This window comes from Cornus florida, unplaced genomic scaffold, assembly GCF_030987335.1.
Source record: "Cornus florida cultivar Cherokee Brave unplaced genomic scaffold, ASM3098733v1 CherokeeBrave_3.0.0_Hap2_Chr08, whole genome shotgun sequence".
NCBI lineage: Eukaryota > Viridiplantae > Streptophyta > Magnoliopsida > Cornales > Cornaceae > Cornus > Cornus florida.
Window position 1 is genome coordinate 57392575 of NW_026775578.1, and position 15457 is coordinate 57408031.

The 15457-nt window shown below is 30.2% G+C and overlaps 1 protein-coding gene across 1 annotated transcript in view; it reads left to right on the forward strand.

Annotated features, from left to right (window-relative positions):
• Positions 1-15457, forward strand: part of LOC132270320 (mannose/glucose-specific lectin-like) — a 46589-nt gene that overhangs the window by 24004 nt on the left and 7128 nt on the right. The window contains exon 4 of the mRNA XM_059771504.1: positions 9041-9475. Within this exon, the coding sequence (XP_059627487.1) occupies positions 9041-9475 (435 nt within the window). The remainder of the gene's footprint in view (positions 1-9040; positions 9476-15457) is intronic.

The window sequence follows — 15457 nt, forward strand, 5'->3', positions numbered from 1 at the left end:
GATAAATTTATGGGTCCTAAGAGGAGAGTTAGAGACAACTTGCCTGAAGATTTCGAAACGAAATCGAAGCTTTAACCTTTGATTGTCTCTTCCAATTTCGGTATCCGCTTTCTCAGATCCAGCCTACTCCTTGTCCGTTCTCTCTTCTTTTTCCCTCTTTGTCTCTTTTATTTTTCTAACGTGAAAACTTCTTAACCCTAAACCTTATGTGTATATTTATACACATTAAACCCTAAATCCTATTCCTAGTAGGATTACAAAATAAAATAATAAACTAATATTATTTAAATAATATAATATATATATATATAAACATATATTATATTACTTATGCATATATATATCTCCCATAATTAACCATCGGTTAATTAAATCCTAAATCCTATATATATATATCCATAAACCTATATTCTTCTGTAACACTTATCAATTAATTATATTTATATATAATTAAATCAATAAAAATGATTATTTAAATAATCAAATACCCATTGGCCTTTATTAATTAACCCATCAAGGCTTCATCCAAGCCCAAGACCATATCCTTTGGTCCAACATTCTTTAAGCCCAAACCAATTAATCTAAATAAATAAAATAATTAAATAAATACTTAAACTAAAATACTAATTACATAAAACACATAAACAAATAAGAATTTACAACTAAGTCACATCATATCAATACGCCACAATTCAATCAATAATTAAATACACACACATCAATCATCATATCAATTCAATAAATATATAATCACAAAATAAAATCTAACTAAAATGAGACAATTAATCTAAACACTCAATTAAATAAAATAAATCATTTAAAAATAAAATAAAATTCATTAATCCCAATTAATAAATCCTTTAAATTATCGGGGTATTACAATCCAAGAATGGTAGAAATTCACAAGGTAGGAAGAGTGTTGGCTTACATCAAGTCGACCATTCAAATGAAATAGCCGCCGAAATGAAGTCTTTATCTCAAAGGTTTGATTAACCAAAACTCGGCAAACCAAGTATCTTCCTTTCCCAACCATTCTCATTGTCCTCACGGACAAGTGCAAAGTGAACCTAATGAACAAGTCAATGCGGTTTTTGTGAACCAAGGGAACAATCCTTGTGGTGCTCATTATAATCCAAGTTGGAGGAATCATCCGAATTTCTCTTGAAAAAACCAAGAAGAGGGCTCAATCCCAAGGCGGTTTTTAAGGGAAGTACATTCCACCTCTACTTCAAAACCAAGGATCCCAAGGTTATAAACCTTATCAATTATAAGGGAATCAATTTGCTAATTCTCATTTTCCCAACCAAACCTATTCCCAAGGTAAAACTAGAAGTCCTGCCTTTGAAGAGAAAGTTTTGAATTCTTTGGACACTTTAGAGGCTAACACTCAATTACTTCATTCTCACTCTTAATCTATTGCAAAGCTAGAAACCAAAGTAGGGCAAATAACAAGCACTCTCAATGCAAGAGAGAAGGGAAAGATGCCTATAAATGCCCTACCTAAACAACAATGTGTTGTGGAAACCCATTCCTCATTGGAAGGCCACACCATTGAATATGTTAATGCGGTGACTACCTTGCAGAGTGGTAGGATTGTGGACAATTAAGTTGGAATGTCTAATGAAGAGAGTGAACCGGTGCAACCTCAAGTTGTCACCCGTCCCGTTTCACATCCCATTCCTCTTTCATTGCATATATATGATCTTATAAATGAGAAAGTTTTAAAAGATGTGTTTGGAAAAGAAGTTTTGAAAAATGATGTTAAAAGGTTTTATTGAAAAATGATTTGAAAACTTCTTGTGTTGAAGAGAGTTCAAAAGAAAATTTTGAAAAAGTGTTTGAACCAAAAGTTTCATTTCTGGATGCCTTAAAAGGATCTATTTCAAAAGACAAACAAAAGGCAAAAACCAATGAAATCATGGAAATGTTTAGGCAAGTGAAAGTTAATCTTCTACTATTGGATGCAATCAAGCAAATTCCGGCTTTTGCCAAATTCTTGAAAGACATGTACACCCAAAAGCGGAAGAACAAGAGCCAAGCACCAAGAAAAGTGGTTTTGACCAAGCAAGTAAGCTCATTTTTACAACATAACACTCTTCCAAAGTTTAAGGACCCCGGTTCACCCACTACATCATGCATTATTGGTGATCATATCATTAATCGGGCACTTCTTGACTTAGGAGCAAGTGTTAACCTTCTTCCATACTCGGTTTATGTCAAATTGGGCTTAGGAGAATTGAAACCGATGTCGGTAGTTTTGCAACTTGCCTACCGATCCATTAAGAAGCCTAGGGTATAATTGAGAATGTTTTGATAAAGATTGACAAATTCTTCTTCCTAGTTGATTTCGTTGTCATAGACACGGAACCGGTTCCCAATCATAAGAGCCAAATTCCCGTTATCCTTGGTCGTCCTTTCTTAACAACTGCTAATGCCAACATCAATTGTAAGACGAGGATAAAATGACAGAAATTTGTGTGTTTTACTATGAGAATACGTAAGAACTCGGGCCAGTGAATACAATAAAATATTTGAACAATGATGCTAATACGAGTACATAATAATGACACGACATGCCAAGTATTTTAGAATAAGAAAATGTGATAACTCCATTATGTTAATACCATATAATAATAATTGAACAATGTAAATATTACATATATAATGAACTGTCAGATGTGAATGATACTATATTAAGGATTCGGATTTTCTCCTTTGACGAGGGAATCTTGCCCACGTGACATTTCCGCACGGATCTATGTTAAATTTTAACTTTTAACGGCACATTAATGAATATAGTAACACTTAACAATCAAAATTTCATGAATAAAATTCAATAACCACTGATGAACTGGACTTATCTTGTAGTGTGTGTATATATATATATATTTATTTATTTATATTTATATACTGGAATTATCTATTTTTATTTTAACAATTAAGAGTTTTGTCTTGGTTTAATAAGTTCACATGTGAATACAAAGATTTGCTGTCTCATTTTTTGAGATCCACCTGGGCGAAAAAAAAAAAGTGAGATGTGGAATATGAGTGCATGGGTCGATTTATCTTTTTATTATTTTATAATACCGCTAATACATAAAGACAGACATGTCTTTTGTTAATACAGTATAATAATAATTGAACAATGTAGCCCACATGCCGTTACCGCGCAATGTGGATCATGTCAAGTTTTAGGATACAAATTAAAAATAACACACATTAATGAATAGTAAATTTTTTTAATTTTAAATGTGTATCTTACATGCATATTTATTTGAGTATCCACAATATAATATTAAGAAAATCAAGTGATATGATTAACTATTGATTAATTCTTTTTGAAAGTTGTAACCATTAATTAATTAGATCACAAATATATACAGTAAATAAAAATAATATATATATATATATATATATATATATATATATATATATATATATGTGGGTTAGCATTAGCAAGGTAGGTGAATCCCTTTTGAGCATGGTGGTGGGTTAACATTAACAAGGTATGTGAATCCCTTATCAGCACAAAGAGGATTCTCTCCGTCTCAAAATATATATCCACTTTGAAATGAATAAAATTTATTGACCAACTAACTAATATGACCCGGTTATTAATTAATAATGAAAAAAATAGAAATGAATATATATTTTTTTGAACAGGGTATTTTTTTAAACTCATAATTGCTGAGTCCATTGGCTCTATATACCCATGCCATCTCCCCTTTTTATTTCAAGACGACTCTTCCTTCTTTTCCTAGTAGCTAACTAATTTTTTAAAATGATTAATTTATTATTAAAATTTATTATTTATAATAAAAAAATTTATACTCACTAAACTTTTTTACCATAAAAATACCATCTTCTTCATGCATTATATTCATAAAAAATTAATAAATTACTTAAATAAAAAATACATTTTTTTATGCAATATATTCATTAAAAATTAAGAAATCACTTAAATTGTAATAAAAATTTCCACTTAAGAATTTTATTTAAAAATTGATTAAAAAAATTAAAGGTAAATTTTATGAAAATTTAATAAAGAATATGTCATCAAATTAGTATAATTTTTTTTATATAGTTTATTTTAATAAGAAAAATAGATTAAGTGTAATTCAATTAGAAATGACATTATGGTCATTTAATAAAATATAGTCAAGATATTGAGACATTTTGCGACTAAATGTGATAGTTTAGAAAGTTTTATGCACAAAATATACTTTAAAAAAATTATTTGCAAATTCAAAAATAGTTTAGAGGAATTTTTTTACACTTTACCCAACAATAATTGAATAATATCGCTAATACATAATAACATAAACATTTGAGTGTTTTACAACTAGAATGAAAAAATGTAATAACTTTGCTAACTCTGTGATTAATAGTTGAACAATTTCCCAAGCACCCCAACAATTTTAGGATTACACCCTCTGTCCTGTAATAGTGTCACATAATATGTGCTCTTTTTGGACGTAGAACTTTCTAAGATGATATATAATAATTGCATTATCACCTTTGAAAATTACTAAGTTACTTGATCTTTCAAATTTCTATACATATATATATATATATAATTAACTTTGAAATTTTATAAAATTGTAAGAGTATTTTATGAAAAAATATAAAATGATTGATTTAATGGGACGGAGGTAGTATTATTTGGTGACTTAACGAAAAAAAAAAAAAAAAGTGATTCGATAATATATAATTTCTGATTAGCATCATTGTTATAATTATTAAAAGGCTTTCGGAGTAAACAAACACTTCACAATTATAGAACTGCTAAAGTCCAAGTTAACTAGTATTATTTATAATTAAACTAGTTTGTAAAAATGGTAGCATCTACAACAGTATCAAATGCCAGTCCTTCTTTATGATTTTAAATGTACGTCTTACATGCATAATTATTTGAGTATCCGCAATATAATATTAAGAAAATCAACTGATATGATTCTCTATTAATTAATTCTTTTTGAAAGTTGTAACCAGTAATTAATTAGATCACAAATATATACAGTAAATTGTTTCAGACATTCAACAGCCCTACTAAAGACCGCTCATTGTTTTAATTAATTTTAAAACACCTATTTCTTTCTCTTGTTTGGTAATGAATTTTTTTTATTTTCCTGAAATCATTTGTAAACAAAATTTAATTGCATGTCAACCTATTTTGAGTCTTATATACCTAGTGCCACCCCATAGAACTAATTGATAACAAAGTTCAACATATATAAATTTAAACGGACTCTAAAATTCTAATTTTAAAAGTAAAAATTCAAAAGAAACCCAATTAAAATATTTATGAAAAAAAAAAAATTGCACTGAAATGGGTTAAATTAATATTAAACTTTTTAAAGTTTCTCAAAATTTTAAAAAATATAAAAAAAACGGAATTTTCTTTGTTCCACCTCAAATCTTACAATGTGAATTTAAATTGACCTAAATTTGATGTAGTAAAAACCTAAAAAAATATTACTTTAATCTCTAGTGAGGTTTTGTCTAAACTATCTTAGTAGGGTGAAACTATTTTCAAAAGTGTGATCAACCTCCCTTAAAGTTTGACACAATCAATTTGACTGTTTTAGGTAAGAGTCACGAAAAGTCCGAGGTTTTTGTGGGATGAGGTATCTAAACTCTAATATTAAGGCTCCATTTTTTTTGAAAAATATATATTTTTGTTAAATAAAATATTATTTTATTTTTACTTTGTCGGTGTTTGTCAAAGGTTTACGTCGAGATTGAGGCAGAATCTATCGAGTGGGACATGTAAAATAACTTATCGAAAATTTATAGATAAATTATTTTTGTTAAATTTTAATATATTTTATTTTTCGTAAATATTTTAGGACAACCAAACACCAAAAAAATAAAAAAATATTTTCTAAATATTTTATATCCAAACAAACGGAGACTAAATGTTCTGCACTCGATTAACATTGCCTTTGTATGCAAAATATGAGTAAAAGCTTAGGATGTGTTTAGTAACGTTTTCGTTTTTTGTTTCTGCAATCTTAAGAAAGCAGAAACATGATTTTGTTTTCTTGAGTGAAAATAGAAAACAGAAATGACGTTTGCTAACACTTGTTGTTGCTACAAATTTGAAAACATAAAACAATAATTGTGTTTAGTAATAGAACATAATTGTTACAAAATGTACATAATATTCTTTAATTTTTTTATTTAATTTTATTTTTTATTTTTTTCATTTCTATTTTATTTTTTTCATGGCAAAAATTTTAGGAGTTAGTGATTAGAGGGGAGGGTAGATGATGAACATGGACTCTCGGATACAGGGAGCAACCCAACCACTCAAGTACGACACTTGCTTCCATTAATATAAAAAAGCCATAAATCTAGAAAATTTAATTTAAAATTATAAATCTTAAAAATACCCAATATATCATAAGTACAAAATTAGATATGCCAAGACAAAAACATTCCCACCAATTATGTATATAAATACATGTATATGCATGATGTATACATTTATTATGTGATATATAATATATTTAGCATATGATAATTTATTATGAATAAAAAATATTAAATAATATATCTTATATGTAATAAAATATATATTGTGTTATAATATTGTAAATTAATTATAATTTAATATTTACATATAATATAATATAGATATGATATATAATAATATAAATATCTACTGCTTCATAATTTAATAACATTATTATTTATATCCAAAATTATTTTGTCACAAAAAATCATTTACATTATTATTTAATATATTATATATTAAAATATATTTTTATCAAATAAAAAATAATATACAATATTTAATTTATTCTATATTAAAAATATATTTTTTTATTAACATTTAGTATGAAACTTAGTATATAACACAAATAATATGAATTTTATTTAAAATGAATAGCGTCTGTGCATTAACATTAGTGAAAGCATTTCTCTGCTACAGTGTCGAAAACATAAGAAACATCATTGTGATGTTTTCTCTTTTTTTCACAAAAATTGAAAACGTTTTCTGTTATAGAAAAACAAAAACATTTTATTGAACACGATTTTTGTTTTCATTTTGCCTTTTTAGAGGTTGACAACAGAAAATAAAAAACGTTTCTCGTTAATAGACGCAACCTTAGCTAGTACAAACTCTCTTCCCAAATGATAATTTGAGTGGAAAAAAAATTATATTTATATATGGGTTAGCATTAAAAGGTAGGTGAAACCCTATATATATATATATATATATATATATATATATATATATATATATATGGGTTAGGATTAAAAAGAAATGAATATATATATATTTTTGAACAGGGTACTATTTTAAACTCGTAATTGCTGGGTCCATTGGCTATATATATATACCCAAGCCATCTGCCTTTTTATTTCAAGTCTTCTTTTCCTAGTAGCTGCTAATCTCCATTTTGATCATCTCTGGACAGGTCTTTCTCCGAGTATTTCACTGTTTGCCATCTCTTCTTTTTTGGTATGTAAGTATTTCTAATCCTTAATTAATACTTCACTCTGCATTCAACTAGTTCATTAATTAAGGATTCATATTCATCGGCAACGAATTTGCCTTTCTACTTTTTCTTTAATTGCATACTTGTGTGCACACATAGACCCTCACATATCTATCTATCTATCTATCTATCTATATATATATATAGATATATATGCATTTTTGATCTAACTATTTTCTCATGCAAGTTTCAAGTACTAAACTTAGCTACAGTTTGGACTCCATGGAGACTGGGCAGACAGTTTCTTTCGGGCCCTATGGTGCACCAGGAGGCAATTGGGATGATGGAAAATACAGCACAATAAGGGAATTAATTATATATACTACCGATGGAGAATTTTCTGCCATCAAAGTTGTCTACGATAACGAAGGAAAGGAAGTATCCGGAAAAATAAATGGTGGTTTCTACCGAACACCAAACTCGGTAATATATATATATATATATATATATATATATATATATATATGCAATTTGATTTTCAAACTTGCCACTCATGCAAAAGTTTTGATTCTACATATATTTGCCATGCTTCTCAGGTTTTGTAAAAATTAGGTAACAAGACAAAATATCATCTCATTATTTTGTGTATATGAAGAAAGAAAATAGAAAGAAGAAAAAGAAATTTAAACTCAATGACTAAAACGATTGAAAAAAATCTAATAATTAAGCCACATTAGCATTTCAAGGTTTCAAATCGTCTAGTCACTTTCATATCACACTAATGTCTCCCTATAATATTTAATTACTAAAATATGTCTTCACTTTTATCTTTTTTTTCTCTTTTAGTATTCAAATTCATCTCCACCACTAGTTTGGTTTGGAAGAAACTAGTGGTGGAAAGTGAATGTAAAAGATAGCAAAGTAAAAGAAAATTAAGTTTTTAACGCCAATTTGGTTAGCATGAAAATTTTGCACGAAAATTTTGTAAAATTATTATTTTATGATTTGAATTGCATGTAACTTATCAAAAAAAAAAAAAACCAGGATAATAACATAAGTTTACAAAACTTTCTCAATAAATCAAAATTTTCTTAAAATGAAATCTAATGGTTTTGTCATTGCATATGAATGATATATACAAATATTAAAACTCCACAATCCACATTATGAAACATACAACTTTATATACATATCTTGATATACTAACCAGTAACCACTAAATTTTTTATCCAAATTTTGTTTTCGCCTGAGATCTGTTGTAACCTGATTTTGATCCGATTATTAGGCTTTGCCTCTCGGAAAAAAAACTTTGGCCCATTTTTGTCTTGTGGCTTGTGGACCCGGATTCTAGTCTCTATTTTAACTAGGTTTTGTAGTGTGGCAGGAGAAAACATTGAAAGACAAAATTGAGTTTGGGATAGACAAACTATTGTGGAACTAAAAACTTGTAATCTCTATTTATTTGCATATGAAATCTTTTTGTTGATCTTCATTGTGAACGCTACGGTTTTTTTTGTCATTTTTTTATATTATTTTTATCCATCGCTTTGTCACAATATCTAAGTTTATTCTTTTTTATTGAAATATTACAGGTGAAATTAAACTATCCAACCGAGTATCTCGTTTCAATATCGGGTTACTGTGGATACTTTAAAAATAGTTATCTTGTTGTGAAATCTATTACAGTACAAAGCAATATAAAGCAATACGGACCATATGGAAAAGAAGAAGGAAGTCGTTTTATAACCCCGTTAACTGCTGGCAAGATTGTTGGATTCTTTGGAAGGGTGGGTGAACGTATGGATAATATTGGAGTACACATTAAGCCATTCCAAATTACAATACCTAGTGTTGGTCCGTTTGGAACTACCAGTGGAAAACAGTGGGAAGACAAAATCTATAGCACGATAAGGGAAATAATTATACACTCCGGATGGCTAATTGATTCCATCCAAGTTGTCTATGATATTGAAGGAAGAGCACTATTGGGCGAAAAGCATGGTACTGATGGCGGACAAGAAACTAAGGTAATATATATATATGTGTGTGTGTGTGTGTGTGTGTGTGTACATTTATAATAATTTTTAAATTTGTGACTCATATATCCACAAATTCATTTGATTTTATATTTGTCATGCCTCTCATGTTTTTTAAAAACTAGCTAGCTAGAGAACAAAACATCTAAAAAGATACATATATATATTGGCCGTCCTAGTGGTCCACCAAGCATGGTAGTTAATCTGGCACAAAAGTTGAAGTTTGTTATAATTTGCCATTTAATACATAATAATAATAATAATAATAATAATAACAACAAAAATCTCTATTTTTTGTTGAAGGTTTTAATGCTCATGCTTTCATTTGTGCAAATATGAATGCCATGCATGCTTACACATACTTTTCTTTACCAATACAACTTATTTAGGTCACATTAGACTCGGATGAATATTTGATTGCAATTTCGGGGTCCTTTGGAGAAGTAGATAAGAAGATTGTTATCCGGTCCCTTGGATTTCAAAGCAACAAAAGAATGATTGGACCATTTGGCACGGAAGAGGGAGAGAAATTTCGATCCATATCAAGTACTTGTGACAAGATCATCGGATTCCATGGAAGGTCTGACAAATATCTTACTTCAATTGGAGCATATCTCGGCAAGTGAGGATAAATTTTTCACAATGACCATGAGCTTTAGTACTCTTTTAATCATTAATAATAATGACATTTGCATTGATAATAATGGATGTTATGTGTTGTCCTTAAAGCTTAGTGAAAGTGGTTAAGGCAACACAAACTTGTGTCTGTGTGTTTGATTACAAGTAATTTTCATGTTTTCTTGTGTGTTTGAGCCTGAAAGCTTGGGTTTGTTATGTATTTTGTTAAACTATGCAATTCAGTGATGAGATGCCAAATGTTATATCTGGTGTTCATTATAATAAATTGGGTGTTTTACTTGCAAATGAATAATCTTTTTGGTTGTAAAAAAATTTATGTTCTATGTTAGGAAACTCCGTCCAACTAGCTTTGATGCCCGTTATTGTAAATTAAATCCCTTTGCATTCAAGCACAACGAAAGAATATCATCACATCACATCACATCATGCTATATCAGTGAAGCACAATACACAATATTTATGTAGTTCACCTAAAACTAGAGCCACGGAGATAATTTTCACTACTATGAATCAAGAAGAGAATTGACAACTGTAGAGAAACCTAATGATCAAAAACATCTTCCTCCACAAATGTACAGCCTCTTGGAAATAACATCTTTTATTTAAGAAACTATATCCGCAACTCATTAGGCAAATGCAATCGGTCCCAAATAATGTGACCCTTCAGACTTTTCTAGCATCTTCAGAACTCCCAACCAAGAAAGTGAGACCAGTTGAACTTTTTCAGAACAACTTATATCCTTCAGGAATTTGAGACGCATCCTAACACTCTTTTGTTTAAATATATGGTTTGATAAAATCATCATATGACATTGGATTTATTTTGTAGATGGATAGTTTGTGTAGAAAAATTGTGCTTCATCCAAGATTCAAAACTCTGTTTTTAGCTTTAGAACATCGATCATACCTCAAAGAGGAAAATATATATTTAATATTTTTTTTTGAATAATTCATGTCTTTTACATAAAGTTGTAAACAAAATTTTCGAAGAAAAATTGTAAATAACAGAGAAAACTAGCTACCACTGTTACAAGGTTACTATAACAAATTTAAAAGCTTTAGCATATGGAGACATAAATGCCTTAGTTGTTATTAATAAAAATATTTTTATTCTATTAGCAAACAAATTATTAATAAAAATTTATTTGATGTGTTTGAGTTGGCAATCAGACTGTCCATAATTTTACAATTTTTTAATAAAAAAATCTGGCTACAATTTGGTGCCAAAATGTTCCTTACGTTGATTTATGATATTTAACTTTATTTTATTTTTATAGTGAGATTCGCACTTTTTTATTTTTGTTTTATTAGACTCTACTTGTTTTATCTTTTATTTGTTAATTGTATAAAACCTTTAAAAAGTCATAAAATGATTTTCATGGTACTTTTTTAGACTAAAGTTTTAGCGTTTATCACCTTAAAATATATATAAGGTGATGACAATTATACTTTTTTGTTTTATTATACCCTACTCCATGCCACTGATGAAAATTCGCAAACTTACGTCCGAAGAACCATAACATGGAGTGAAGTCACCTTCCCCGAAGAATGGACTCTCGAGCATATAACTCCTCCTTCAAAGATTGATAAATAAAAAGTTGAAACAAATCTGTTGAATTAACCAAACACACACACACACACCAATATTGCAACACACCATTTGCCCTCATTAATCACTTGTCAATGATATAGAAATGCATTGCTTGGTGGTGATCTCTAAACCCCAAGATCTCTCTCTCTTACTTACTCTTAATTGCATTCTTTTGCTATCACTTAATTTAATTTAGTTACTCTTTAATCAACCAACCAACCAATTGTTTGATCACTCGACCTACTAGCCCTAATTGTGATTCCACAACATTGCTCGATCCCCACAATCCCTTGGGATGATCCCTACTCACTCTTGTTACGTTAGTAGTAGTGTTGGTAGTGATTTTTATAAATTTAAATTTGACATAAAAAGCGTTTCTTGAACCGCACATTCACTACATTAATTTTGGCGTACAAGGAACGACCGTCATCAAATTTTGGCGTCGTTACCGAGGATTAACGGTTAGATTTGGCAACGTCGAATTTGTGGAATTGATTAAGATTAGTACTCTTTTGATCGTGTCTTTACTTTATTTATTTATTTTTTTTTTTTGGTTACTTATTGTGTTGATTACTTAACTAGGTGCATTGCTGGAGAGGAAGCAAGCAAAGGAGCCATCAAGCATTCAATTCAAGCAAGCAAAGAAAGCAAAAGGCTAAAAAATTTAAAATTGTTAAGCTAAGCTTTAAATTTGGAATTGAAATGTTAAAGGACCTTTGTGAGATTTTCTTTACTCAATCCCTTAGTTCAAGTATGGGAGTATGAATTAAATGTTTGTGAAAGAAGTCTAATTGCATTGTTGTGAAGGCATAGTGTTTGTTATTCTTTGTATTTGTTGTGTTTCGCATTGTGCATTCATGGACGACGTTCATTGAGACCAACTCTTGTCCCTCTTAATTTATATCTAGAATCTATCATTAGAAATCCTAGGGGAAGAGGAAGTTCAAATAGAGCAAATCTTTCAATGGATGACCATAATGATCATCATGTTGAGGACCTTGGTCACACAGACCAACAAGGTATCCTTCATCCCAATGTGCACAATGAGAACATACAAGAACTATTAGGCATGCCTAGGCCATTCATTCACCAACCACCACAACAACAAGGCCAAGTTCCATATGGAATGCCAAGGCCAATGTATGCTCCACAACCTCCCATCAACAGTCAAGGAATTCAAAACCAAGGTGTTCATGTTGCACCTCAAGTAGCTAATCCACCTCTTGCCTTAAGAGACCATTATGTGCCTAATGAGTATAATACACCTACATGCATCCAATTGCCTCCATTTAGAGCACATCATTATGAAATTAAGCCACAAACCATTCAAATGCTTCCTAACTATCATGGACTTCCAAGTGAAGAACCTTACAAGCATTCGGATGAGTTTCTTGAAGTATGTTCCACCGTAAAATATACAGACATGCCGGAAGAGGTTTTAAGACTCAAACTTTTTCCATTCATCTTAAAAGACAAGACAAAGTATTGGTTTAACAATCTTAGGCCTTTTCAAATTACTTCTTGGGCAGAAATGCAACAAGAGTTCTTGAAGAAGTACTATCCGGTTTCTAAGACCAATGCCATGAGGACCTCAATTCGAAAATTTTCGCATGGGGATGGAGAAACGTTTCATGAGGCACGGGAACGCTTCAATGAATTGCTTAGGAAGTATCCACATCATGATATACCCAAATGGCAATTAGTTCAATACTTCTTTGAGAGCTTATCGGACAACTATAAGGGCATGGTTGATGCTTCCATGGGTGGCTCATACATTGATAGGCATGAGGATGACGTGTGGTGTCTCTATAAGAGCATGAGTGAAAATTCTTTGCATAGAACACTATCATCCATGTGATACCCCCACATTTCCACGTGTAGGCTGGCCAGGTCCACACCCGAAAATGCGAGAATATCAAAACAATATAGTACTTAAACGAATACAGAATACAAGAGGAATAAAAAAAAATGATTAAATCGCTGAATGGAATTCTATTAATAAAATTAAATCTCTTTTACAAAAATATTTCCATGAGTTTCAAATTCTGAAAATATTATACAACTCAGGAATCCCATAAGTTAAGGACCCCTAAACCAAAATCTTATAAACCACCAGTTTATACAAAACATTTAACAATAATTAACTATACTAATTAAAGGTAAACAAGATGAGTAGATGAATGACAGTCTCCCAGTTGCGGATCCTCAACCTCGAGACTGGAACTTCTAATAACCTGAAAAATAAATCGTGGGTTAGACCCACGAGCAAGTTCCCTCTACCAAGCCTCTGAAAACCAATAAATAAAGCATCTCTAACCAAAATCATCCCAATTAAAGTTTTAACCTTTAATATAAGATGATACAAATTTATATAAATAATTATATATAAATAAAATAATCCTATCTATTAATAGGTTCACTAAATTTGTTGAAACCAATCACCAACGATTAATTATCAATCATACCTAGACTAAATCCATCATTTATATTTATTTTCCAAAACCAATAATGATTATAAGTATTTACATCACACCGCTAGGCTTTGACAAATCATCCATGTCACCACTAGTATTATTTTGTTAATATGTATAAAGTAATACACTATCCTGAAAGTATTAGACTATTCTAATTTAAGAATATCTAATTAATCCTAATCCAACCTATACATGCAATACTTATAGATGATATATTTTAATCATCTAACACATAACAATAATACACTTTGGCAAATCAACCATGCTCTTATAAATATATTTATTTATATATTGGCAACTCAACCATGCCTCCTTTAAGTATATTCATGTATAACTTTGGCAAATCAACCATGCCCCTCTAAGTATATTTATTTATACCTTTGACAATTAAACCATGTCTAATTCATACATAAACATCTCATGCACATTATAAGCATATTACCATTTAATAATTAGTCTATCCAAATATATTAAATAAGAATAACTAATATTAATTATCTTAAATAATATATACCTATACACATATACTATATAATATATATGTATAATACCTTCCATTTATATATATACATATATATAAATACTCTCTTCCATACTAATCATAATTAAATCAAAACTCTATGTGTACACATATATACATATATATAAATATATATACACATATATACACCACCCTCCATAACAATATAATATATTATTATATTTACTCCAAATAATTACTACTAATCCTCGTAGTAACACTCTATGGTTCTTAGAATACCAAGAACACCTCCTCAAGTGGTTATTTTCAACCCTCACAGGCTTAAAATCAATTCTAAAAATTCACCGGACCCCACAGGACCTTTCCGGGACTCCGAACACCTCCTCACGCGCCCCCACGCGCCGCCAAACGCGCCTAAAACTCTGGAACGCGCCTCCACAAGAAGCCACGTGGCTTCACGCGCCCCCACGCGCTCTCACGCGCCGCCCATGCACCTGATTCTTCCTCTGGCTGACGTGGCGCTCTTTCATTTGCTGGATGTAAACTGGTCCTTATGCGCGTGTCACATAGGATCAGTTCACCGCATCTCTATACACCTCCATGCACTAGCACCTCATCACATCAACTCTACTTTCAATCAGCCACATCTAAGGTTCAAATTTATGGTACATTGAACCTCCATGTACCCGCATTACACTGAATCAATCTAGTTAACTTTAAATAATCCAATGGCCAAGATCAGCTTGTGTACCAAATTCCTATGCACCGTATCACACCAGAACCTTCGC